This window comes from Oryctolagus cuniculus, chromosome 1 (genome assembly GCF_051225735.1).
Source record: "Oryctolagus cuniculus isolate XC-2025 breed Fujian yellow rabbit chromosome 1, ASM5122573v1, whole genome shotgun sequence".
In the NCBI taxonomy this organism is placed as follows: Eukaryota; Metazoa; Chordata; class Mammalia; order Lagomorpha; family Leporidae; genus Oryctolagus; species Oryctolagus cuniculus.
In genome coordinates, this window is record NC_142867.1 from 216052108 (window position 1) to 216079515 (window position 27408).

At 41.2% G+C, this 27408-nt stretch overlaps 1 protein-coding gene across 8 annotated transcripts in view; it reads right to left on the minus strand.

Annotated features, from left to right (window-relative positions):
• PTBP3 (polypyrimidine tract binding protein 3) overlaps window positions 1–27408 on the minus strand; it is a 108862-nt gene that overhangs the window by 47621 nt on the left and 33833 nt on the right. For 2 of the 8 annotated variants that reach the window (XM_051843126.3, XM_051843113.3), the window contains 2 exons: window positions 25597–25681; window positions 4967–5136 (listed from right to left, as the gene is read on the minus strand). In XM_051843126.3, the coding sequence (XP_051699086.1) occupies window positions 4967–5136; window positions 25597–25630 (204 nt within the window). In that variant the 5' untranslated portion in view covers window positions 25631–25681. The remainder of the gene's footprint in view (window positions 1–4966; window positions 5137–25596; window positions 25682–27408) is intronic. The other 6 variants (XM_051843121.3, XM_051843130.3, XM_070055625.2 and 3 more) reach the window with 4 other exon arrangements.

Consider the following 27408-nt stretch of genomic DNA (forward strand, 5'->3'; position numbering starts at 1 on the left):
TTATTTTATATCAGAAGAAGAACAACCGGGATTACAACCAGCGCCCATATAGGATGTCAGCATTTCAGGCAAGGGCTTTAACCCACTGCACCAGAGCACCAGCCCCTGTATAACTCTTTCAAATAAATAAACAAATCTTTCTTTTAAAAAAGTATGTTCTTATTAATAACAAAATGTGTTGCACACAAGAAATGGCAAGTATCTATAAATCAAACTCAGGTATCAAATACTGTCACATGTAGTTTGGTAAGGGAATACTAACTAGACAAATTTTAAATATGATGCACAAGTATATGATCCAAATGTAACAAATGAACCTATTAAATGTTCAACTGAACTAATCATATTCTGAGGTGGTGCTATTGGTCATTTGATAGTGAACAAATATCACAAATCATTCAATACACAACAAACATATAAAATTCCACTATCTTAAAGGGATAAAATGGGACTTCAACTCACATATACAACCTAAAAGGTAACTACACAATTTTATTAGTAACATTCTTTCTCTCCTAAGACAAAATGCGAAAGGTGACCAAAGAAGTATATGTAATAGCAATACTTTCTATCTGGTTTTATTTTTTTTTTTTATTTTTTTTATTTTTTGACAGGCAGAGTGGACAGTGAGAGAGAGAGAGACAGAGAGAAAGGTCTTCCTTTGCCGTTGGTTCACCCTCCAATGGCTGCCGCGGCCGGCGCGCTGCAGCCGGCGCACCGCGCTGATCCGATGGCAGGAGCCAGGAGCCAGGTGCTTCTCCTGGTCTCCCATGGGGTGCAGGGCCCAAGCACTTGGGCCATCCTCCACTGCACTCCCTGGCCACAGCAGAGAGCTGGCCTGGAAGAGGGGCAACCGGGACAGAATCCGGCGCCCCCACTGGGACTAGAACCCGGTGTGTCGGCGCCGCTAGGCGGAGGATTAGCCTAGTGAGCCGCGGCTCCTGCCATGGTTTTAATCATTTTTCAATTTTTAAATCTTATTTTAACAACATTTACTTATGGTAAGAACTATTTCTGCTAACTCCTGATGAATGTTAACAGCTAACTCAATTTTTAACATCAATATCATAAAGGAAAAGCTACTTAATTCTTTGGAATACATGATTCTTGTTACATGAAGTTGTTTTGGAAACTATAAAGAAGCTAAACTTATGTGTAAAAATAATTTTTTTCCATATGGAATCTGGTAAAGGAATTACATTTTTTCAAGGTATCTAGTCAAAGGGCTCAATATTCAAATTGTGGGATGAAGATTAAAGCCAAAAGTCACTACCCAAAGACTAGTGAAAATAATTCCCATTCCCCTTATAACACTGTACTTCCAAAAGTCTCCAGGAAGAGTTATCACCCACAAGCAGCTTTTGTGACTCACATTAAAATTTCTTGCCAAATCATATTATCAAAGAAATGTTTTCTAAATAGGATTTATGAACTAAAGACAAACAATTAATCTAATAGTTTAAGTTAGCTTACAGATAAAATAAATTCAGAATCAACAGCAGAGACAAAGAAAATTGGGAAGTTGCCACTGCCTCTCTCATAGGCCATTAACCGTTAGATCCACCCATGTCAATCATTCCAAATCATACAAACCTTATAATGCTCAGTAGCAGAAACTATGTTTCTATGTGGCTAGCATGCATTATCTCGAACAAATGTAAGATAAATGTGTAAACACAGGGCCTAACACCTTATAAGGCATGTACAACTCTCTGGCTCTTAGTAATAACTTCAAGTGCAATAAACGGTATATTGATGAAATAGTCTGCCAGAGATAGTGCACTGAATTAAATGTCATCCAGTCTCTTTCATGCATACCAATCTATTTACTTATAAATGTAATCTTATTTATGAAAAGCAGAAGCAGCATAGTGACACAGCACAATGGACTGCGATTTGCTGTCCTCTTATACACGGTAACGCTCAGTGTCGAGAGGACTTTCAGGCCAACCAAAACCTCAGAGAGAACTGCAGGGCTCACTCAGTGAGTGGAAACAAGGAAGCACGTGATCATTCAAATCCATACAACAAGTATGATATTGTGCAATATATATTTGGTCTTGCATAGAACTCCTAAATCCTTGGAATCTGCTAATAAGCTCTTTGAAGGCAGAAAGTCCCTAGGAATCTTCAGGATGTGGTCTGATGACCAGAAAGATTAAGGCATAATTAGACAGTTGGAATTTTCAGCCCCAACCCTAACCCCTAGAGAGAGCACAGAGGCTAAAGGTCATCACCAATGGCAAGGATTAAATTAATCATGCCCATGTAATGAAGCCCCCATACAAACCCAAAAGACAGGATCTGGAGAGCATACAGACAACTGAACATGCAGAGATTCCTGGAGGGTGGTGCAAGTGGAGAGGGTAAGGAAGCTCTGTGCTCCCTCCTCATATCCCACCTTATACATCTCTATCTGTATGCTTAGTAATATAATCTACTGCATAATAAACCAGTTGGTTTAAATGTAGTGTCCCTCTGAATTCTGTTGAGCTCCTCTAGCAAATTAATTGAACCTAAGAAGGAAGTTGTGAGAACCATTTATAGAAGCATGACGAGCATCTAAAGTGGGGGTTGGGAGGCAGTCTGGGAAACTGGACCTCCAGTTTACAGTTGGCAGACAGTGTCAGAACTGAAGTGACTTGGGGCACATATCAGTGTGCTACAAAACTGACTACCTGCTACTGCGGAGAAATCCCCGCCCTTTGTGAATTAACAGAAGCCTTCTGTGCTGATTGTGTGTGGGTACAGAGGACAAAAAAGGTTGCTTGTCCCATGCAAGTATTATATTTTTGTCATGGTCACCACAAAGTTGCCTTATTTAGGAAAAATCTGTTACTTTCAAAATGAAAGAAACTTCCAATCTCTTTCAAAAAATCAAAACCAACATATTAATTTGCTAACTAAGATACACTGTGTCAAAATTTATGAGAGGTCATTGTTTTGGAGTAGGCCCCACTGAATCAGACCAAACCAAACTGGAGTCACTTATTTTAGGCAAAGAAGGTAAATCCCCAAACAGATCTCTTTTTCCTGAAAAGAGTCACAGCTATCAATCAAAGACAATCTATTTAATGAGAATAAAGAAGTCCCTTCTGCTTTAATCCTAAAAAAGTGACCAGCAGCAACTAACTGTTCCAGTATTTAAAACATTGTTCTGGAGCCGGTGCTGTGGCATAGTAGGATGCAGTGCCCGCATCCCATATGGGCGCCAGTTCAGGCCCCAGCTGTGCCACTTCTGATCCAGCTCTCTGTTACAGTCTGGGAAAGCAGAAGGTGGCCCAATTTCTCGGGCCCTTGCACCCATATGGGAGACCCAAAAGAAGCTCCTGGCTTCAGATTGGCACAGCTCCAGCCATTGTGGCCATCTGGGGAATGAACCAGCAGATATAAGACCTCTCTGCCTCTGTCTCTCTGTAACTTGTCCTTCAAATAAATAAACCTTAAAACACACACACATTGTTCTGTTTCCTTATTTCGACCTTACAAACACCAATGGTTTGGACATGCTCAGTTAAACACACATTCTACTTTATTGAACGAGGTGTTGCTTGCTTTTGGAATCCAAGTAAAAGCCAATTTGATCTTTAAAATTTGTTGTAATTTTGCCTTTTGACAATACTATATATTTCTATTTAGATTTTGTAAGACTTAATGGGTCCTTAATTTGTCAAATTAAGCATAATTTATATCATTTCTCTCAGGGTATTCAAATAATGGTAGGATATTTTTATAAACTATGCTGTTGCTTTCTCTCATTCCAAAAAAAAAAAAATTCTACTTTAAAAACTGATTTAGGCCGGCGCCGCAGCTCACTAGGCTAATCCTCCTCCTTGCGGCGCCGGCACACCGGGTTCTGGTCCCGGTTGGGGCGCCGCATTCTGTCCCAGTTGCCCCTCTTCCAGGCCAGCCCTCTGCTGTGGCCAGGGAGTGCAGTGGAGGATGGCCCAAGTACTTGGGCCCTGCACCCCATGGGAGACCAGGAGAAGCACCTGGCTCCTGCCTTTGGATCAGCGCGGTGTGCCAGCTGCGGCGGCCATTGGAGGGTGAACCAACGGCAAAGGAAGACCTTTCTCTCTGTCTCAATCTCTCTCACTGTCCACTCTGCCTGTCAAAAAAATAAAAAATAAAATAGGCCGGCGCCGCGGCTCACTAGGCTAATCCTCCGCCTTGCGGCGCCGGCACACCGGGTTCTAGTCCCGGTCGGGGCGCCGGATTCTGTCCCGGTTGCCCCTCTTCCAGGCCAGCCCTCTGCTGTGGCCAGGGAGTGCAGTGGAGGATGGCCCAGGTGCTTGGGCCCTGCACCCCATGGGAGACCAGGAAAAGCACCTGGCTCCTGGCTCCTGCCAACGGATCAGCGCGGTGCGCCAGCCGCATCGCGCTGGCCGCGGCGGCCATTGGAGGGTGAACCAACGGCAAAAGGAAGACCTTTCTCTCTGTCTCTCTCTCTCACTGTCCACTCTGCCTATCAAAAAAAAAAATAAATAAAAAATAAAAAAATAAAAAAATAAAATTAAAAAAAATAATAATAAAAACCTGATTTATGGGGTAGGCACTGTGGCAAAGCAACTGAAAATGTTTCCTCGAATGCTTACATCTGATATCAGAGTGCCAGTTCAAGATATAGCTACGTGGCTTTCTAATTTTTCCTGCTCATGGTTCTGGGAAGGCCCATGACAGTGGTCCAAGTATATGGGCCCCTCCCACATGAGAGACTTGAACGGAGTCCAAGCTCCTGACTTTGGCCTGGACCAGCCTGGCTGTCCAGGGCATTTGAGGAGTAAACCAGCCAGTAGAACTTCTTCCCACCCTCACTCTGCCTTTCAAATAAATAAATCTTAAAACAAAAACCCAATTTATGTTCATTGAATGAATAAGATTTAGAAAATACAACAAAACTCAAGAAAATAAAATCTGTAGCACTATCACCCAGAGATGCTGTGTTAAACCTTTAAATATAACATACCTGGCTTTTGCCTTTCAACATCAAAAGATTAGTTACTTTGCCAAATGGTAGACCTAATGATATGACCTCTGCTTCGGTGACATCACAGGGAATTTTGCGAAGATGGAGAACACGGGAAGGCGAACAGGGAGGTCTATCTCCTTTAAATTTCTTGTTGTCATTCCCATTAGCTGAAAAACAAGTTGTTGTTTTTTAATTATAAAACTAATTTAGGCTGACATACTAAATTAACCATATTGTCACATTTGATCCTCTAAGAGATTCAAGATCTGAAATTCGAGGAACTATATGGGCTGGTGGAAGGAGGGGAAGAAGGAATATGGGCAAAAACCAACCACCTTTTAATGAAGAAGTTCTTTTGGTTTTTCATTGCAGGCATCCTTTTTTTTTTTTTTTTTTTACAATTGAGTTCTGAATTTTAACTTCAAGGAAAAGTATTAGGATAAATGAATCACATTGTATCAAATGCAGACATGTCACATAACAACTATTATCAAATGCAAAAATGTCAGCAACAAGGGCCCACTAAATGAGGGTGGATCTGAAAGATTATAATCAAAGTTAATTCTACAATAGCCTGAGGCAAGTCCTTCATGAGATATACAGAATAAGGCAATGTTATCATAAGAAGTGACAGCTGCATGCATGTTATTGCCCCTGAACATCTCCCAGTGGGACAAGATGTGAATGTGGAAGACTGTGACACTGATGATCCTGATTCCATGGAGGCCTTGGCTAAGTATGTGCTTATGTAAAAGTTTTTAATTAAAAGAGCATATAACATAAAATATGCTAGCGGCTGGGGCTGTGGTGCAGTGGGTTAAAGCCCTGGCCTGCAGCACCAGCATCCTATATGGGCATCGGCTGCTCCACTTCTAATCCAGCACCCTGCTAATGTGTCTGCGAAAGCAGCAGAGGATGGCTCAAGTCCTTGGGGCCCTGCACCTATGTGAGAGACCCGGAAGAAGCTCCTGACTCGGCTTCCAATTGGCTCAGGTCCAGCCACTGCAGACATTTGGGGAGTGAACCAGCAGTGGGAAGATCTCTCTCCCTCTGTCTCCGCCCCTCTCTGTAACTTTGTCTTTCAAATAGATAAAATAAATCTTAAAAAAAAAAAAAAAAGTTATGCTAAGGCTGGCTTCATGGTGTAGCAGGTAACACCACCAGCTGGGACACCAGCTTCCCATATGGGCACAGGTTTAAGTTCTGGCTGTTCCACTTCCGACACAGCTCCCTGCTAATGCGCCTGGAAAAGCATCAGAAGAAGGTCAAGTCCTTGGGCCTCTGGCATCCACATCAGAGACCCAGGAAAAGCTCCTGAATTTATACCAGCCCAGCTCTGGCCAATGTGGTCACCTAGGAAATGATGCAGTGTATGGAAGATGTATCTCTCTCTCTCTCTCTCTCTCTCTCTGTAACTTTGTCGTTCAAATAAATAAATCTTTTTTAAGAAGTTACGCTACACTGATATTAAATTATTATTAAAGGAATTTTTTTTTAATCAGAGCTTGTTTATTTTAAACAAAAAAGATTTATTTATTTATTTGAAAATCAGAGTTACAGTAAGAGATGGCTCTTCCACCCACTGGTTCACTCCCCAAAGGCCACAATAACCAGCACTTGGCCAAGCTCAAGCCAGGAGCTTCATCCAGTTCTCCAAACTGCATGGCAGGGGCCCAAGCACTTGAGCCATCTGCTACTTTCCCAGGCACATTAGCAGGCAGTGGGATTTGTTCTATTGTTAAGTAAATATAATCAGGGCCAGCGTTGTACAGCAGCAGGTTAAGCAGCTGCCTGGAGAGGTCAGATCCCATGTTTAAACTCCCTTTGTGTCCTGGCCCTTTATGCTTCCAATGCAGATCCTTGTTAATGCAGCTGGGAAAGAGAGAAGATGGCCCAAGAACTTGGAAACCTGCCACCCATGTGGGAGACCCAGATAGGGTTCCTGTTTCCTGCTTCTGTCTGGCTCAATCCCCATCCTTGTGACCATTTGGGGAGTGAACCAAGGGACAGATCTTTCTGTATGTATGTGTCTCTCTCCTTCTCAGCCACTATACCTTTCAAATAAATAAATCTTTAAATAAAAAATTTTATATATATATATATGGGCCAGTGCTGTGGCACAGAAGGTTAAGCATCTGCCTGCAGGGCTAGCATCTCATATGGGTGCCCATAGGAGTCCCAGCTGCTCCACTTCCAGTCCTGATCCCTGCTAATGCAGCTGGGAAAGCAGCGGAGGCTGGCCCAAGTCCTTGGGCCCCTGTAGCCACGTGGGAGACCCTGAAGAAGCTCCTGGCTCCTAGCTTTGGATGGGCTCAGCTTTCAGCTGTTGTTGCCAGTTGAGGAGTGAACCAGCGGATGGAAGACCTCTCTCTGTCTCTATCTTTCTCTATAACTCTTTCAAATAAATAAATTTAAAAAAAAAAAAGAAAGAAAATTAAGTTTGTTTCTTAGACATTAGTTTCATTAATTTACATCTTAGACAATAAATTTTGTTTCCTATGATAACTTATTTATTATAGTACAACAGTAGTTCTTAATATAAATACCACCTTCTTGAAAATGCAATTTTTCTTCTTTTTTTTTTTTTTTTTTTGACAGGCAGAGTTAGTGAGAGAGAGACAGAGAGAAAGGCCTTCCTTCAGTTGGTTCATCCCCAAAATGGCTGCTACAGCCGGCGCTGCACCGATCTGAAGCCAGGAGCCAGGTGCTTCTCCTGGTCTCCCATATAGGCGCAGGGCCCAAGGACCTGGGCCATCCTCCACTGTACTCCCGGGCCACAGCAAAGAGCTGGAATGGAAGAGGAGCAACCAGGACAGAATACGGCACCCCAACCATGACTAGAACCCAGGGTGCTGGCACCACAGACGAAGGATTAGCTTGGTGAGCCAAGGCGCAGGCCGAAAATACAAATTTTCAACCCTATACCCAACCCACGGATTCAGAAGAAACACCCAAATTGGGGCCCAGCAGTTTGCAGTTTATCAAACCCTCCAAGTGACTCCCATTTTACCCTAAGAACCACTGATGAAAATAAATTATCTTAGCACACAGTTTAGTCTTATTTAAATCTTACCGTTTAACACTAACAATAACCAGAATTGACCAGCCCACAGTGAACATGCAACTCTATGGAGATACACTTCTGGAATGTTTTTCTTCCAGGGGCTGGCACACATTTGGATAAATGGAACATCTATTGGTTTTATTAATTTTTCAATAGTTCTTATCTTCTGTCACTGAGTTTTTGTTCTCGTCTTTAAAATTTCCTTTCTTCTGTCTACGTGAGGTTTAACTTACTAGTTATGGCTAGAAGTTTATTCATTTGGAATTTTTTTTTCTTTTCTAATACAAACATTTAAGACTATAACTTTAAGTACAGTTTTAGCTGAACTTCACAAATTTTAACTCAGTTCACAATACTTTCAAGTGTTCCTTGTGATAACTTCTATTTTTCCAACTTTTATTTAATAAATATAAATTTCCAAAGTACAACTAGCAGCTTTTCCCCCCCATAACCTCCCTCCCACTCCCAACCATCCCATCTCCCACTCCCTCTTCTCCCATCCCACCCTTCATCAAGATTCATTTTCAATTATCTTTATATACAGAAAAATCAACTTAGTATATATACTAAGTAAAGATTTCAACAGTTTGCACCCATACAGATACACAAAGTATAAAGTACTGTTTGAGTACTAGTTATACTGTTAATTCACATAGTACGACACATTAAGGACAGAGATCCTACATGGGGAGTAGGTACACATTGAATCCCGTTGTTGATTTAACAACTGACACTCTTATTTATGGCATCAGTAACACCCGAGGCTCTTGTCATGAGCTGCCAAGGCTATGGAAGCCTCTTGAGTTCACAAACTCTGATCGTATTTAGACAAGGCCATAATCAAAGTGGAAGTCTCTCCTCCCTTCACAGAAAGGTACCTCCTTCTTTGATGGCCCATCCTTGTGATAACATCTTTGATTTATGTTAAACATTGCTTTCCAAAATATTTGGGTTTTTACTTTCCTAATTATTTAACGTTCTTCCTTTTTTGAGTTCCAATTAAGTCAAAAGAACTTACTCCATATAATTTCAATATTTTCCTATTAACAGATGGTTGTTTTAGAACCCAATATTTAGTTTATCTTGGTGACTATTTCATGCAAACGTGAAAATAATGTTGCTGTTGAGAAAAATGTTCCATATGTCATTTCGATCAAGTTAGTTGACGTTACTAACGCTTACACTCTGAACGTACTAACTTTCTCTTTAAGGGTCACATAAACAGTTTAGACACCGGGGTTATATGCTCTCTAAAACAACTACTAAATACTGTAGTTACAACAGGAAAACAGCAATAAATGAATGGCAAAACTGTGTTCAAGCATTTTATGTATGGACAACGAAATCTGAATTTCTTTTAAATTTTCTGTGTCACAAAAATATTGTTCCTTTTTTAGTCACAACCAAAAAAAACATAAACATTACTCTTAGCTTATGGTTAATTAAAAAAAAAAAAAAAAGTGGGGCCAGGCTGAGGTGCAGCAGGATAAAGCCTGGCCTCCAGCGCCAGCATCCCATATGGGCACCAGTTCAAATCTCAGTTGCTCCACTTCCAATCCAGTTCTCTGCTATGACCTGGGAAATCAGCACAAGATGGCCTAAGTCCGTGAGCCCCTGAACTCGAATGGGAGACCCAGAAGAAACTCCTGGCTCCTGACTTCAGCTCAACTCTGGCCAGTTATGGTCATTTGGGGAATTAACCAGCAGATGGAAGACCTTTCTCTTTGGCTCTACCTCTCTGTAATTCTGTCTTTCAAATAAATAAAACGTAACAGAATACTTAGCCAATGGGCCAGAATCCACCAACACCTGTTCTGTATTCTTACTGGTTTTCTACTGTATAAACAATTACAGAAAAAGGAATGAAATCAACGTAATTATGGCTTCATCCCTCTTTTATTAGTTTTTGAGACTTTATTAAAGGCTTAATGCTTCACCAAATATTAAGTTTAACAAGTAAAATGCAAAAAGACACCAGGTTAGCAAGGATATAGGCAAGGATTATTAACAATAATTGAATAGAAAGATGACCATTTACTTACATACATTAAGTTTTAAAGTAGTCACAGAAAATTCAATCTCTTGTAGTCTAACATTCTTAACCTCTGGTATAAAAGAATGGGGGCTTAGTGAGTTAAGCCACCATCTGTGATGCTGGACCTTATATAAGTGCCAGGATGGCCACACATGCAGAGGACCCTAAAGAAGCTCCTGGCTTTTGGCTGACCCAGCTCCAGTTCTTGTGGCCATTTGCGGAGTAAAATGAAATGATGAAAGACCTCTATCTCTCTGTAAGTCTGCATTTCAAATAAATTAAATCAATTTTAAAGCACAAGATTAACAAAACTAATTTGCAGCAATACTGATACGCACAAGGCATTACTTTTTCTTTTCAAATTTTATCTACCACACATAAGAGAAAACATGGTATTTCTTTTTATTTCCAACTTTTGTCATTCAATATGGCAACTTCCAGTTCCATCCATTTTGCTGAAATGGTAGAATATCATTCTTTTTAAAAGTGCAATAATTTTCCATTGTGTATATATACCATATTTCCTTTATCCATCCATCAGATGATGGACATATTGGTTGATTCCATATTTGGGATACTGTGAACAATGCTGACTTAAAACAAACATGGTGCTGTCCTCACCTCTTTCTGTTTAGCTCTATTCATTTTTAAGCTGTATGTTTTCAAATTTTTTGTATAGATTATTTTTCTTGATAAAATGCTCCCTTTACCATTATAAAACACCTCTCTTTGCCTGTGGTAATAATCTTTATCCCATAATCTACTTTTTTTCTAATATTATACAGTCACTCCATTTTATGATTACCGTTTGTATGCATATATATTTTTCCACCTTTTTAATCTATTATTTTATATTTAAAATGGGTTTATTATAAACATCAAATAGGGGCTGGCACTGTGGCCCTGTGGCGCAGCGGGTTAAAGCCCCAGCCTGAAGTGCCAGCATCCCATATGGCTGCTGGTTCTAGTCCTGGCTGCTCCTCTTCCAATCCAGCTTTCTGCTATGGCCTGGGAAAGTAGTGGAAGATGGCCCAAGTGCTTGGCCTCTGCACCCAGATTGGGGATCAGGAAGAAGCTCCTGGCTCCTGGCTTTGGATCGGCACAGCTTCAGACGTTGCAGCCATTTAAGGAGTGAACTAACAGAGGGAAGAATTTCTGTCTCTCCCTCTCGCTGTCTGTAACTCTACCTCTCAAGTAAAAAAAAAAAAAAAAAAAAAAAAAAAAAAAAAAAAAAAACACTTAAAAATCCACTTAAAAATAAACAAACATCAAATAAATGAGGCTTCCTTTTTAATTGGAATCTTTATGCCATTTCCACTTAAAATTATTGATACGGCTAAATCCACCATCTTGTTATTTGTTTCCTTTTTTTCTTTTTTCTTTTTGACAGGCAGAGTGGACAGTGAGAGAGAGAGAGAGAGAGAGAGAGAGAGAGAAAGGTCTTCCTTTGCCATTGGTTCACCCACCAATGGCCGCTGCGCCGTGCTGATCCGATGGCAGGAGCCAGGTACTTATCCTGGTCTCCCATGGGGTGCAGGGCCCAAGCACTTGGGCCATCCTCCACCGCACTCCCTGGCCACAGCAGAGAGCTGGCCTGGAAGAGGGGCAACCGGGACAGAATCCGGCGCCCCAACCGGGACTAGAAACCGGTTTGCCAGCGTCGCAAATGAGTCACGGCGCCAGCCTATTTGTTTCCTACTTGCTTCATTTAGTCTCTGTTCCTTTTTGTCCCAGCTTCATTCGGATTATTTGTGTGTGCTGTTTTATTTACATTGTATGCTTTCAACCTTTATTTACATTTTTAAGCAACTGCTTTGGGTTAACAAAATGAATATGAATATTTGACTTACCACAGGATACCTTCAAATAATATACTGAAACATTAAGGTTGGGGCTAGTCTGTGGCATGGTGGGTTAAAGCCCAGGCCTGAAGCGCCAGCATCCCATATGGGCACTGTTCTAGTCCTGGTTGCTCCACTTCTGATCCAGCTCTCTGTTATAGCCTGGGAAAGCAGAAGATGGCCCCAAGTCCTGCACCCATGTGGGAGACCCAGAAGAAGCTCCTGATTCCTGACTTCGGTTTAGCTCGGCTCTGGCCACTGTGGCCATTTGGGGAATGAACCAGCTGATGGAAGACCTCTCTCTTTCTACTCTCTCTGTAATTCTTTCAAATAAATAAAAATAAAAAGGATTTAAAAAATAAACTATTCAGGTAGGGGCCAGAGTTTTGGCATAGCAGGTTATGCCACTGCCTGCAGTGCCCACATCCCATATGGCTATCAGTTCACGTAGCAGCTGCTCCAGTTCTGATCCAGTTCCCTGCTAATGGCCTTGTGTAAAGCAGTAGAAGATGGTCCAAGTGTTTGGGCCCCTGCCATCCACATGGGAGACCCAGAAGAAGCTCCTGGCTCCTGGCTCCTGGCTCCTGGCTCTGGCCAGGCCCAGCTCCAGCTGTTGCGGTCATCTTGGGAGTAAACCAGTGGGTGAAAGATGTCTCTGTCTCTCCCTCTAACAAATAAATAAATTAAAAAAAAAAATCCACTCAGATATAAACAGGAACCTTCTAATGTATATTTCTATTTCCCTTATGCTATCCTTTGTGGTATTCTTGGAGGCTTCACTCCTCCCATACACTAGAACCCTCCCCCCAAAATAATTAGTATCTTGCTTTACAAAGTCAATAATCTTCAAAATTGAAGAAAACAAGAGGGGAAGTCGTATGTCTACATGTTTACTACGTTGTACAGATCCAGGTTTCCAAATAATACCATTTTCCTCAATTCTGAACAATTTCCTTTACCACTTTTTGAAATGAAAATCTGCCACTAACAAATGTCATCAGCTTTAGTTCACATAGACTACATTTGACCTTACTTTTAAGTTCTATATTAAATTCCAAACATATTTTCTCCCAGCACTTTAAAGATCTTTCTCCAGATCTAGCTTTAAGTTTCAGGCAAGAAATTTCTCCCCATGCTTATCTTTACTCCTCTAGTTGAAATATGATTTCACCTCTCCCTACCCCCCAAGCTATTTTTAAGATTTGCTGTGCATTCCTAGGTTTCAACAATTTGATTATGGCATGGTTTTCCTTGTGTGTATCCTGTCTGTGGCTCACAGAAGTTGGAATGTGAGTTCATGATTACCACACTATTTGGACCATTTCTGGAAATTATCTCTTCAGATATACATATATCCAATATATTTCTATTAAATATATGCAATCCAATCAGAAGTTAATATCTCTATAAAATATATATAATCACAATATATAATGTTTATTTAATTATATTTAACTGTAAATATGTGTTTATATTAAATATACTTAAGTTTTTGTTTGTTTGAAAGGTAAGGGTTACAGAGAGAAGGAAAGACTAGAAAGGTCTTCCATCTGCAGGTTCACTCCCCAATTGGCTGCAATAGGTGGAACTGGGCCAATCCAAAGTCAGGAGCCAGGAGCTTCTTCTGGTTCTCTCACACTGGTGCAGGGACCTAAGCACTTGGGCCATTTTCTATGGCTTCCCAGGCCATAGCAGAGAGCTGGATCGGAAGAGGAGCATCTGCGACACAAACTGGGGCCCATATGGAATGCCAGTGCTGAAGGCAGAGATTTACTGAAGGCACAGAATCGGCCCCAAGATATATTTGTGCTCCCCTATGGTACCTTTCCCTACTGGGACTTTACTTACACATGTTTGGACTGCTTGATTTTGTCCCTCCAGTTATTAAACTATGTTTATTTTTTTTCAGTATTTTTTTCTATATGCTTCATTTTTCTGCTGCTTTCAAATTCATTGTTTTCTTCTGTAGAATACAATGTTCTATGAATATCCCACGCATTTTAAGATCTTAATCTACAAGATTCATTTGATTCTCTGTCATCTGTTTCTCTTAGTATACTCATGTTTCCCTTGAAATAGTTAGAAATACTTTTTATTTTTTTGACAGGCAGAGTTAGACAGTGAGAGAGAGAGAGAGACAGAGAGAAAGGTGTTCCTTCCATTGGTTCACCCCCGAAGTGGCTGCTACTGCCAGTTTGCTGCAGCCGGCACACTGCGCCGATCCGAAGCCAGGAGCCAGGTGCTTCCACCTGGTCTCCCATGCGGGTGCAAGGCCCAAGCACTTGGGCCATCCTCCACTGCACTCCTGGGCCACAGCAGAGAGCTGGACTGGAAGAGGAGAAACCGACTAGAACCCGGGGTGCCGGCGCCGCAGGTGGAGGATTAGCCTAGTGAGCCGTGGCGCCTTCCAGAAATACTTTTAGAAGCTGTTTCAAAGTCCACAGCTACTAAATTCATCATTTCTGTCATTTTAAAATTCTGTTTCTACTACTGAATTTTCAGCTGGTTATTTATGAGCCAGACACATTTTTATGGCTTGTTCTATATGTACCAACTTCTGATTGGATGCTTGACATTATGAGCACTAGAATTTTGTTTTATTGCTCTAAAGTACCAGATCCCATTTTTAGGAAGACGCTACTTTCAAATCAGTTACATCATTTTGGAGCTTGTTTTAAAGTTTCATTAGGATGAGTGCAGAGTAACCCTTACACTAGAATAGATTAGCTTTACTGGGAGGGTACTTCTCCTCCAGTGTCAAATTCCCCGAAAATGCCTGGCATTCAACAAGGATTCTCTATCACTCAAACATCCACATACCTCCCTTCACTCCCACATTCTGCCCTCTGTCCCTTCCAATTGTCTCAGCCTTCCCAAACCTGGATCTCTGTCTCTTCGACTCAGCAGTTCTGTCATGTTTGCTTGAGCGCCATCACCCTCTCCTCATACAGTCTAGAAGAAAGCTATGGTGATTAACAGGGTTCACTTCATTTCTCTTCTGAGATCACAATCCTGTTGTACCTGTTGTCCACTATCTAAAATTCACTGACAGCAAAGAAAGTCTAGTTCCAGTTACTCCAACGTGACTGAAAGCAAAAGACTCCAGGTTCTTTTTTGAACTAAAGAATTCCAAGTGAAGAAGTTTACATGGATAGCTATCAAGACTTCAGATGAATTTTCTTTAAATTTGCTAAGTCTCAAGAGTTAATCTAAGGTATTGCTTAATTACTTAATGAAACAAGTTTGGAGATTAAATAGTATTTACATTTCTTAGTCTTATTTAAAGGTATCTTAACCTATTTCTTGCGATACAAAGCCAAGTACTTAAATTAACTGATCAGAGAAATCAGTGCTTATTATGGAACCAGAGTCAGGACTTACTAGCCTAAGCAGATCATGTAAATTTGTGTTTCAACAGTTCACTGTTTTCTTCACAGAATCAGCAATCCTTACCTAAACCCATGTCTGATAAGAAAAAGACTAAAGCCTTAGCCTCCTAAGCAGCAAGTAATGTCTGCGTAAGTAAGTAGGATACAAACAAAAACAGTATGTTGCTGCTTTCCCCACGTATGTCTTTCCAGGGAGAGGTATTTGTTTTCTCTTCTCTTTCTTGTGGCCTGAGACTCCCAACAACTATACAGGACCATTAACTAAACCTGAAAAACTATTTTGCTAAGTCAATGATATTTGCAGCCACAATTAATAATGAATTGTTCTTTAAAAATGGAATTAAAGTTTGATTTAGTAAGGGGAATTTGTTTTTTTTAAATCTAGCTATTTGCAAAGCAAAAAAAAAAGCAGAACAGTCTTAAACACTTGGGTAAGGACCGAGTATGTTCATCAAAAGTAACTACTGGGGAGGGGTGTTGTGGCACAGCGGGTAAAGCTGCCGCCTGCAGTGCCAGCATCCTATATGGGCGCCAGTTCTAGTCCCAGCTGCTCCACTTCCAATTCAGCTCTCTGCTGTGGCCTGAGAAAGCAGTGTAGAAGATGGCCCCAAGTCCTTGGGACCCTACACCCATGTGGGTGAGGCCTAGAAGCTCAAAGTTCCTGGCTCCTGGCTTCGGATGGGCTCAGCTCTGGCTATTGCAGAAATTGGGTTGTGAACCAGAAGATGGAAGACACACACACCCCCCGCCCCGGCCTCTCCTCTCTCTGTTTAACAATGACCTTCAAATAAATAAATCTTTATAAACTACATGATCAATTTTTAGCTTTCATTGATTATGAAGCATAAAGGAAGGACAGTACATGTTTACAAATTACAGTTAAATATCTGTTGTTGAACTAAAGAAACAATTTCAGTTTAGTAGCAGTGGTTTTCTGCTTACAAATATTAACTCATACAATCTTTCTTCATAAACCAAATACATAAAATATATAACATTCAATTTCTTGAAAAATTTTGATATACATGAAACTTGAAAAAGCAAGACTTCTGAATTTCTAAGGAAAAATATTTTAACCATTAACTAAGGAGGAAAAGACTGAAATACATTTTCTAATAAGCACAAAAAGCACTAAGCATAAAAGGGGGGAAAATTGATAAAACAGACTAAACTAAAAGAAACAACTTCAGTTTATTAAAAAAAAAATCACTAAGTATAAACTAGTAAGCTAAATATAAGAGTATCTGCAATACATGTATGAAAAAAATTCATAGCCAGATTATAAAAAGCACTACAAATCAATGAGTAAAAAACAGACAATCCAATAAAGGATTACACTGAAGAGAAAAAAGATCCTATAGCAACATTGTACACAGCTCTCATTTTGCTGTCCATCAGCAAGATTCTTACTTTGATTTTAGCTTGCTATATGTTCTACTTATTCTGTAAACAAGGTTCAGAAATGTATAGACACAAATGCAGACTAATTGCAGGCTGCAGACTAAGAAATCTATATGTAGCTGTTAATTCACAAGACATACATTTCAAAAGTAATGAGGGCGTCTCAGCATATCAACCATTTTCTTTTAAAGCCAGCACAGTGAAATGAGTTACAATTGGCCTATTTCTTTAATGCACTGACAAATTTTTCTGCTCTAATCTTTTTGAAGTAAGTGGAGTCTTCATTTGGTTCACCACCTCCTTGCTGGTGAGTACATCAACAATGGAAGCTTGTCTTTCATCAGGAGTTCTAACATTGAAACACGAATGTCTGGATTCTGAATTTTCTCTTCTCTTCGGAATAAGAGTCCCGAAGGCAATAAATTAAGAAATATATTAGGAAACGTAAAAGGCTGGTGGTGCAGTAGAAAGTCTAGCAGAGTAAATACAAGATTATCCCCAGAGATTCTCAGAGAAGAAAATACAATTCCGCTAAAGATCCTCAGAATCAAAAACTAAATCACACATCATACACTAAGAAAAACAGTATACTTGAAACAGTTTGTTTTAAATGATTACATAAGTAGATAAAAATCGGTAAAGAACAAGATACTAGTATTCGGGAGAAAAAAAAAACTAGTTAGGCTTTAAAATGAAAGAAATATAACATAGAGAAATGGAAAATATAAGCCCTGAAGTAAAATCGCCAAAGGAGGGATCAAAAGTAAATTACACATGGCATAATGAGTAATGCCGCCACCTGTGGCACTGACAGCCAACATGGGTGCTGGTTTATATCTCAGCTGCTCTACTTCTGATCCAGCTCCCTGCTAACAGCCTAGAAAAAGCAGCAAAAGATGACCCAAGTGTTTAGGCCCATGCCACCCATAAATGAGACCTGGAAAAGCTCCTGGCTCCTGGCTCTGGCCTTGCCCAGCCCTAACCATTGCAGCCATCTGGGGAATGAACCAGTAGATGGAAGATCTCTCTCTCTGTATCTCTTCCAAATAAATAAAATAAATCTTTAAAAAATATAAAATTATACAAAACTGAGCAAATTGCAAATTATGAGTGAATCAGGAAACCATCTGAGGGCGGGCATTTTAATGGTAAAGATGTGGATTGGGATACCCATGTCCCATATCAGAGTGCCTGGGTTCAACACTTGGCTTCACTTCCAACTCCAGCTTTCTGCTAATGAAGTTCCTATGAAGCTCAGGTAACCAGTTCTCTGGTACACACACAGGAGACCTGCATTTAGGTCTCAACTCCCAGCTTTAGTCCCAGCCCAGGGCTGCTGAGACCATTTAGAGAATGAACCAGAGGATGGAAATTTTCTGTGTCTCTGCCTCTCAAAGAAATAAAAATTTTTTTAGAAATTTAAGGAAATTATCCAAATGATGTAGTGCAAATGGTATAGTGGTTAAGATGCTGGTTGGAGGAGCAGTGTTGTGGCCTGGCAGGTAAAGCCTCCACCTGCAATTCTGTCATCACATTTAGGTGTCTCAGCTGCTCCCACTTCCAATCCATCCCCCTGATAATGTGCGTGCAAGCCATCTGGAAGACCTGAACAAAGCTCCTGGCTCAGGCCTGGTTCATGCCTGGTTCGTGCCTGGTTCATGCCTGGTACAGGCCTGGTACAGGCCTGGCTATTGGAGCCATTTGCAGAGTGAACCAGCAGATGTTAGATTCAAATTCACTCTCACTCTCTCTCTCTCCCACCCCATCTCCTCTACCTCTTCTCAGTAACACTGCTTTTCAAATAAATCTTAAAAAAAGGAAAAAAAAAGGGTCACATCAGTAAAATAACCAGGTTTAGGAACTTCAGATTTCAACCTACCCTTCAATTCTCAAAGTACGATTCTTCAAATGGCAGCATCAGCATTATGGAAACTTGTGGAAATGCAAATTCTCAGGACCTACCCCAGACATCCTAAATTAGAAATTCTGGGGGTGGACTCAGCAATCGTGCTTTAACAAGCTGGTAATTCTGATGTGAGCTCAAGTTTGCAAAGTCTGCTTTAATTTCCTGCCCATATTACCTTGTATGCTTTCAGATGAACACATTTTCTTCTGCTGCACTGCCTACAAAATCTTTCTACTTAGTCCTTTAGAATGACCAATTCCCATGCATTCTTAATTTCTTCAATGAATTTTCTTTTCACCTTTTTGCCTGGTCCACTTCCTTTACAAAGTTCTCACAGAGAGGCTTTTCACTCTCCCAAATACCATGTCCCTTAATTTCCTATAACTCCAAAAACATATGGGAGAAAAAAACCTCACCTTCTCTGCTACTCTCCGATTCCACAGGTTCAGATGTCACCTATGTACGAAACTGGTTACCATATGTCTCTTATTGATGTTGAGACCAGGAACCCACTGCCTAAATGTTTTCATGTGAATGTTTCTCAGGAAGACCAAATTCATTAAATACAAATCTAAACCTGCTATGCTGTCTCTCTTCCTTATTCTCTAGTAGAGATGCATGACACCAATATTCATCTATCCAGTTACTCAAACAGAAGTTTAAAAACTAGAAATCAGGGGCTGGCACTGTGGCATAGCAGGCTAATGCCCTGGCCTGCAGTGCTGGCATCCCATATGGGCGCCGGTTCTAGTCCCGGCTGCTCCACTTCCTATCCAGCACTCTGCTATGGCCTGGGAAAGCAGTAGAAGTTCAAGTCATTGGGCCCCTGAGTCCACGTGGGAGACCCAGAAGACGCTCCTAGCTTTGGGTAGGTGCAACTCCAGCTGTTGCAGCCAGCTGGGGAGTGAACCAGTGGATGGAAGACTTCTCTGTCTCTACCTCTCTCTGTAACTGTCTTTCAAATAAATAAAATAAATCTTTAAAAAAATAAATAAAAACTAGAAATCAAACACTGAGTGAATCACTAATTATTACCAGTTTTACCTTCTGCAAGTTCTCCCAATTATCTCCATCATAGTTACTACCGCCACAATAAAAGTTACTACCCCTTATTAGGATTATGGAAATAGTCTCTTAACTGCTTAATCTCCCAGTACTGTATTCCTTCAAATCATTTTTATAGTCCTTAAATTTCAAGAACATTTATTTCTAAGTCATGTGATACTTTATGTGGGTTATATTTCAATCTTGAAAAACCATGTGGGCCGTACTTGTTTTTTAAGATTTAATTACTGGGCCGGCGCCATGGCTCACTAGGCTAATCCTCCACCTTGCGGCGCCGGCACACCGGGTTCTAGTCCCGGTCGGGGCGCTGGATTCTGTCCCGGATGCCCCTCTTCCAGGTCAGCTCTCTGCTGTGGCCAGGGAGTGCAGTGGAGGATGGTCCAAGTCCTCGGGCCCTGCACCCCATGGGAGACCAGGATAAGTACCTGGCTCTTGCCATTGGATCAGCGCGGTGCGCTGGCCGCAGCGCGCCAGCCGCGGTGGCCATTGGAGGGTGAACCAACGGCAAAGGAAGACCTTTCTCTCTGTCTCTCTCTCTCTCTATCCACTCTACCTGTCAAAACACACACACACACACACACACACACACACACACACAGAGATTTAATTCTTATTTGAAAATAAGAGTTACACAGAAAGAGAAAGAGAGGAAGAGGGAGAGAGAGGGGGAGAGAGGGAGAGAGATGGAGGGGGGAGGTCTTCTATCTGCTGGTTTACTCCCCAGTTGGTCGCAATAGCAGAGCTGCACCAATCTAAAGCCAGGAGCCGGGAGCTTCTTCCAGGTCTACCACATGGGCACAGAGGAAAAAGGACTTGAGCCATCTTCTACTACTTTCCCAGGCCATAGCACAGAGCTGGATCAAAGTGGAACAGCCAGGACTCAAACAGGCACCCATATGGTATATGGCACTGCAGGTGGCGGCTTTACCCGCTATGCCACAGCACCGGCCCCATCTGGCCATATTTTTAATATGCCTGTGCCAAGTTTATCATCACAACACGTTTTATCTATTTATTTGAAAGTCAAAGTTACACAGAGAGAGAAGAGAGGTAGAGAGACAGCGGTCTTCCGTCCACTGTTTCACTTCCCAAATGGCCACAACAGCTGGAGCTGTGCTGATCTGAAGCAAGGAGCCTCTTCCGCATCTCCTATGAGGGTGCAGGGGCCCAAGGACCTGGGCCATTTTCTATTGCTTTCCCAAGCCATAACGGAGAGCTGGATCAGAAGTGGAGCAGTCAGCACTCAAACTGGAGCCCATATGGGATGCTGGCACTGCAGGTAGCAGCCTTATCTGCTACGCCACAGCTCTTTTACTCAGTAGAATTGGGTCACCCACTCACTAGTAGATAATAGTTTTTATAGACATTTTTGCAATACTAAGAACATCAATCAAAAGTGGTCCTTGTACCCAAAAGACTTAAACACAATGTATCAATGAGATATCTGCACCACCAGGTTTACAGAGGCACTGTTCACATTAGCCAAAATTTGGAAACAACCAATGTATCCATCATCATATGAATGGATAAAGAAAATGTGGTCTAGATACACAACAGAATATTTTTCAGTTATATACAAGAAAGAATGAAATTCTACCATTTGCAACAAAATGGACAAAATCAGAGGACAATCATGTTGAGTGAAATAAGCTAGACCCAGAAAGAAAATACTGCATGTTCTCCCTTGTATGTGGGAGCTAAAATTTTAAAAACAAACAGAAAAGAAAGAATGAAATTTCTATGTGTACTGATATTGCTGCAAATACAGTTTTGTAAAACTTTGTCTTATAACTTTATCAAACCAATGGTTAAGAATGTTATATACGGCTATAATTTTAATAATCTGTGATTACTTTTAAAAATTTACTGTGTGAGTGAAATGGTCATTTTTCCACTTATTGTTCCTAGCCTGGTCTATTTTCTCACTAAACTAGGGTCTTTTTGCTTTTTTACTTGTTAAACTTATTTGGTCAATTAAGCCCTTTTGCTGTAATATAATTTTTTTAAAGATTTATTTATTTACTTGAAAGTCAGAGTTGCACAGAGAGAGAGAAGAAGAGGCAAAGAGATAGAGAGGTCTTCCTGGGACTGGCACTGTGGCATAGCAGGGAAAACCGCTGCCTGCAGTGCCAGAATCCCATATGGACACTGGTTAGAGTCCTGCTCTACTTCCTATTCAGCTCTCTGCTATGGCCTGGGAAAGCAGTAGAAGATGGCCCAAGTCCTTGGGCTCCTGTACCGCGTGGGAGACCCAGAAGAAGCTCCTGGCTTTGGATTGGCGCAGCTCAGGCCACTGTGGCCAGTTGGGGAGTGAACCAGGGGATGGAAGACCTTCCTCCCTCCCCCCTTTTTTTAAAGATTTATTTACTTATTTGATAGGCAGAGCTACAGAGAGGCAGAGTCAGAGCCAGAGACAGGCTTGGGCCCCTGCACCTGCGTGGCAGACCCAGAAGAAGCTGACTTCTGGCTTCGGATCACCCAGCTCCGGCCATTGCAGCTATTCAGGGAGTAAACCAGCGGATGGAAGACCTTTCTCTGTGTCTCTTTCTCTCTCTGTAACTCTACCTCTCAAATAAATAAATAAATCAAGGAAGGAAGGCAGGCAGGCAGGCAGGCAGACGGAAGGAAAGAGGGCAGGAGGGAGAGAGAGGGGGGGAGTATCATTTTGTGTTTAGAATTCTATCTACAGGGGCCCCAGCATTGTGGCATAGCAAGTAAAGCTGCCATCTGCAATACCACCATCCCAGCATCCCACCTGCGATGCCAGTGGCAGCTCCATTTCTGATGCAGCTCCCTACTAAAGCTCTTGAGAAAGCAGCAGAAGATGGCCCAGGTGCTTGGGTCCCTGGATGTGGGAGACCTGGAGAAGCTTTTGGTTCTTGTCTTTTGCCTGGGCCAGCCCTACCCATGTGGCCATCTGTGGAATGAACTAATGCATGAATGATCTGTCTGTCTCTGTCTCTCTCTCTAATAGATATTCTTTGGGGGGAAAAAAAAGATTTGTGTCTACAAATCACATTGAACCTCTTAAAAACTAATTAGAAATTTAAATTAAAAAATTATTTTTAAAAAAAGGGAATCACTGAACTAGACTCAAATGAATGTTTAAAACTTGAGGAGTTGTGACCAGAGTTTTCATCCAAGGTGGGGTATCTTTTTACTGCCAAGGGCCATTTGGGTATTTCTGACAATACCTGCAAGCCATACAACATTATCAACTTAAGAATTAGCCCACTGAGATAGTATCTCACCCCTGTCAGAATGTCTAAACTCCAAAAAGACAGAGAGTAACAAATGTTGGCAAGGATGTGAATAAAGGGGAACTTTTACACACAGTTGGTGGGAATGTAAATTAGTGCAGCTGCTGTGGAATAATGAACATTTCTTTAAAAACTAGAAATAGACTTGCATTATGATCCAGCAATTCCACTAGTGGGTATATGCCCAAAAGACATGAACACACTGTATAAAAGAGATATCTGCGCATCCCCATGTTTACAGCAGCACTGTTCACAATAGACAAAAATGGAATCAACTGAGGTACACAGCATCAAATGAATGAATTACAAAAATGCAGTACATTTATACACACACACACACACACACACACACACGGAATATTATCCAGCTGTAAAAAAGAATGAAATTCTATCATGTGCATCAATACAGATATCACTGGAGGACAACATGTGGTGTGAAGTAAGCCAGACACAGAAAGACAAATAGCACATGTTCTCCCTTATATGTGGGAGCTAAAATTAAAAAAGAAAAATAATTTTAAAAGAAAACAAAAAAGAAATATCTATGTATATCAGTATTGCTGCAAAAATACTTTTGTTAAACTTGGTTTTATCTTTGTCAACCAATGGTTAAGAATGATACACAGGGCCCAGCACTGTGGCATAGTAAACTAAGCCTCCGCCTGAGGCAACGACTTGAGTCTCCACTATTCCACTTCCTATCCAACTCCCTGCTAATGCACCTGAGGAAAGCAGTGGAGGATGGGCCAAGTACTTGGGTCCCTGCACCCACTTGGGAGACCCATTAAAAGCTCCTAGCTACTGGTTTCAAATTGGCTCAACTCCAGCAGTTGCAGCCATTTGTGGAGTGAACAAGCGGATGGAAGACCTCTCTCTCTGTAACTCTTTCAAAAGAAATCTTCTTTTTAATTTTTAGGGGGTCATTCCCGATATTAGATAGAATTATCTTCTTTTTTATTATTTATTTATTTGACAGATAGAGTTAGACAGTGAGAGAAAAAGACAGAGAGAAAGATCTTCCTTCTGTTGGTTCACTCCCCAAATGGCCTCTATGGCTGGAGCTACACCAATCCGAAGCCAGGGGCCAGGTGCATCCAACCTGGTCTCCCATGCAGGTGCAGGAGCCCAGGGACCTGGGCCATCCTCCACTGCACTCTCGGGCCACAGTAGAGAGCTGGGTTGGAAGAGGAGCAACCAGGACAGAATCCGGCACCCCAACCAGGACTAGAACCCAGGGTGCCGGCGCCGCAGGCGGAGGATTAGCCTAGTGAGCCACATGCCGGCCCCTCAAATAAATCTTAAGGGGGGGGGGGGGCATACTACTATATTTTTAAAAACCTGTGATTACTTTAAAATTTATTGTATGTGAGTGAAATGGATGTCTTTTCATTTGATTATGGTTTATAGCCCTTGCATAAATTCCCAGCAAACTAGATTCTATTTACTTTTTATGTGTTAGAATAAACTTTTAGAGGAGAGAAACAAAAGGAAGGAAGGAGGGAAGTGTTATAGTCTTAGAATCATATCTATGAACTACACTGAATCTGTTCTCTTTGTATTAATATCACATCAACATGAGAATTATGTTGTAATTATCTTTTATTTGCTGTGACCCTGAGATCTAACATATTAAAAAATTCCTTTGCAAAAATTAGCCTGGGGGCCCGTGCTGTGGCCTAGTAGGTTAAGCCTCTGCCTGCAGCACCAACATCCCATTCGGGCACCGGTTCTAGTCGGGGCTGCTTCACTTTCAATTCACTTTTTCTACTATTGGCCTGGGAAGATAGTGGAAGATGGCCCAAGTGCTAGGGCCAGTACACTCACATGGAAACGAGGAATAAGCTCCTGGCTCCTAGCTTTGGATTGGCCCAGCTCCGGCCACTGCAGCCATTTGGGAAGTGAACTAGTGGATGGAAGATTCATTCATTCTCTCTCTCTCTCTCTCTCTCTCCCCCTCCCCATCTCCCTCCATCCCTCTCTCATCTGTAACTCTGCCTCTCAAATAAATAAATAAAAATCTTAAAACAAATTAGCCTGCTATAGATTTGAGTCCTGCCTGAGACTGCCTTGGCAGTCCCATCCCTGTGGACAGAGTACTATACAATCACATCGCTTTCTTTCTTTCTTTCTTTCTTTCTTTCTTTCTTTCTTTCTTTCTTTCTTTCTTTCTTTTTCTCTCTCTCTCTCTCTTTCTTTCTTTCCTTCTTTCCTTCCTTCCTTCCTTCTTTCTTTTTAAAGATTTATTTATTTATTTGAAAGTCAGGGTTACAGAGAGAAAGGGAGAGACAGAGAGAGATAGTCTACCTACTGGTTCACCCCCTTGATGTCCACAATAGCCAGGGCTGGTCCAGGCCAAAGCCAGCAGTTCACCCAGGTCTCCCAAAGGGTGACAGAGGCCCAATCACTTGGGCCATCTTTCAATGCCTTTCCCAGGCCATGAGCGGGGAGCTGTAGTGGAAGTGGAAAAGCCAGGAAAAGAACCTGTGCCCACAGAGGATGTTGGTTTCAGGAGCAGTAGCTTTACCTGTTGTAACCACAATGCCAGATCCTAGTTTTTGTTATAAACAGTAGCATTGCATACCTTTATCAGATAAGCAAAATGAGAAAAATTTTTAAAAACCTTGGAAGACATGGATAAAAAATATTTGGAAAAAATTAAAACTCACCATACACACCTGTAGAAGGAGTGGAACTGTTCATGGTAAAAGGTCTGTTAATGATGCCAGAAGAAAGAATCTCATCAGATCCCCGCTAAAAAATAAAACCAATGTTCAATTAATGAAACAAGTTTTAAATAATGACTCATTTATTATTAAAAATAGTCAAAGTTTATATTACTTCATCTTACTATGGTGACATTTAAGAGGAAATCCCTGAGAATCACCAAATCTAAAAGCTGGCTAGGAACTGTTTAGTATGGAAAAACCACAACACACCCACATGATTGTTAGAAAGAAGAAGAAAAAAAAAAAAAAAACAGAACTAGATCACAGAAGTGGGGGCAACCTTTTACGATCAAATGCAATCATAAAATCCCATGTTCAAAATACCAAAAGTAATTAAAGTATTACACTGACATTGTTTCTGTAATATATTTTTACATGCAAATAATTCATGTGGCCTTCCCTAAGAATCCTGACTTCAATACAAAGTATTTTCTTTAAAAAAAAAAAAAAAAACTTATTTTTTAATCTACTCAAAAGGCACAGTGACACTGTGAGAGACTAGGAGAGGGCAGAGATTCCTCTGTAAGTTCACTCCAATAGGTGGGGCTGGGCTAGGTGAAAGGCAGCAGGAACTCCTTCCTGGTCTCTCACATTGATGGTACGAGCCCCAGGATTCATTAGCAGGAAGATGGATTGGAAGTGGCGGAGACAGGACTTGAACTGGCACTCTGTTATGGGATGTGCACATCCCAAGTACCCATTTAACCCACTGCACAACTCCCAATTCCCAACATATTTTTAAGTAAAACATAAACATATAATCTACTTTTTTTTAAAAAAAAAATTATTTATTTATTGGAAAGGTAGAGTTGCAGAGAGAAGCGACAGGGGACAGAAATTTTCCATCCACTGGTTCACTCCCCAGATGGCCACAATGGCTGGAGCTGGGCCAGTCCAAAGCCAGGAGCTAATTCTGGGTCTCTCATGTTGGTGCAGGGGCCCAAGCACTTAGGGCATTCTCTGCTGCTTTCTCAGGCACATCTGCAGGAAACTGGATTGGAAGTGGAGCGGCCAGGACTTGAACCAGTACCTATATGGGATGCTAGCACCACAAGTGGTGGCTTTACCTGCTATACCACAGTGCCAGCCCCAACAATTTATTTCTATATTGGCAAATTCTTTGTAATCAGTAATTAGTCATTCATTAATCCTAAATATGATCTTCAGTGTGTACTAGTTCTTAAATACCTACTGTTAAAATAACTAACCCCTGAAGCAAGTACTGTGATGTGGGAGCCTGTATCCCATGTCATCGTAGCTGGGATCTGCATCTGATCCACCTTCCTGCTAATGTATCCTGGGAGGCAGCAGATGATAGCTCAAGTGCTTCCACCAATATGGGACAGCCAGATGGAGTTCATGGAAACTGACTGCAAACTGGTCCCTCCCCAGCTGTTGTGGGCATTTGAGAAGTGAAACAGCACACTGAAGATATTTTTTCTCAATCTCTCTTTTCATCTACCTTTCAAATAAATAAAGGTTAACAAATAAATAAATAAATAAATGATTCTTTTTTCAGGTAATAGCTTTGACTTAATTCCAAATCTGAACTGTCAATGCTAGGCAAGCCTTTTCACTGTAACCATAAGACACAGTAGCAAGATTTAAAAGTTTACATTTAGGAGGGGAAAATATCACAAACAAATCTACTTCAAATGGTATTATTTAGCTTGGTCAACTTTTAAGAGCTTGAGTATTTTGGTCGATGGTTGGATGATAAAATTTGATCCCCACACCCTACAAATACCAGAA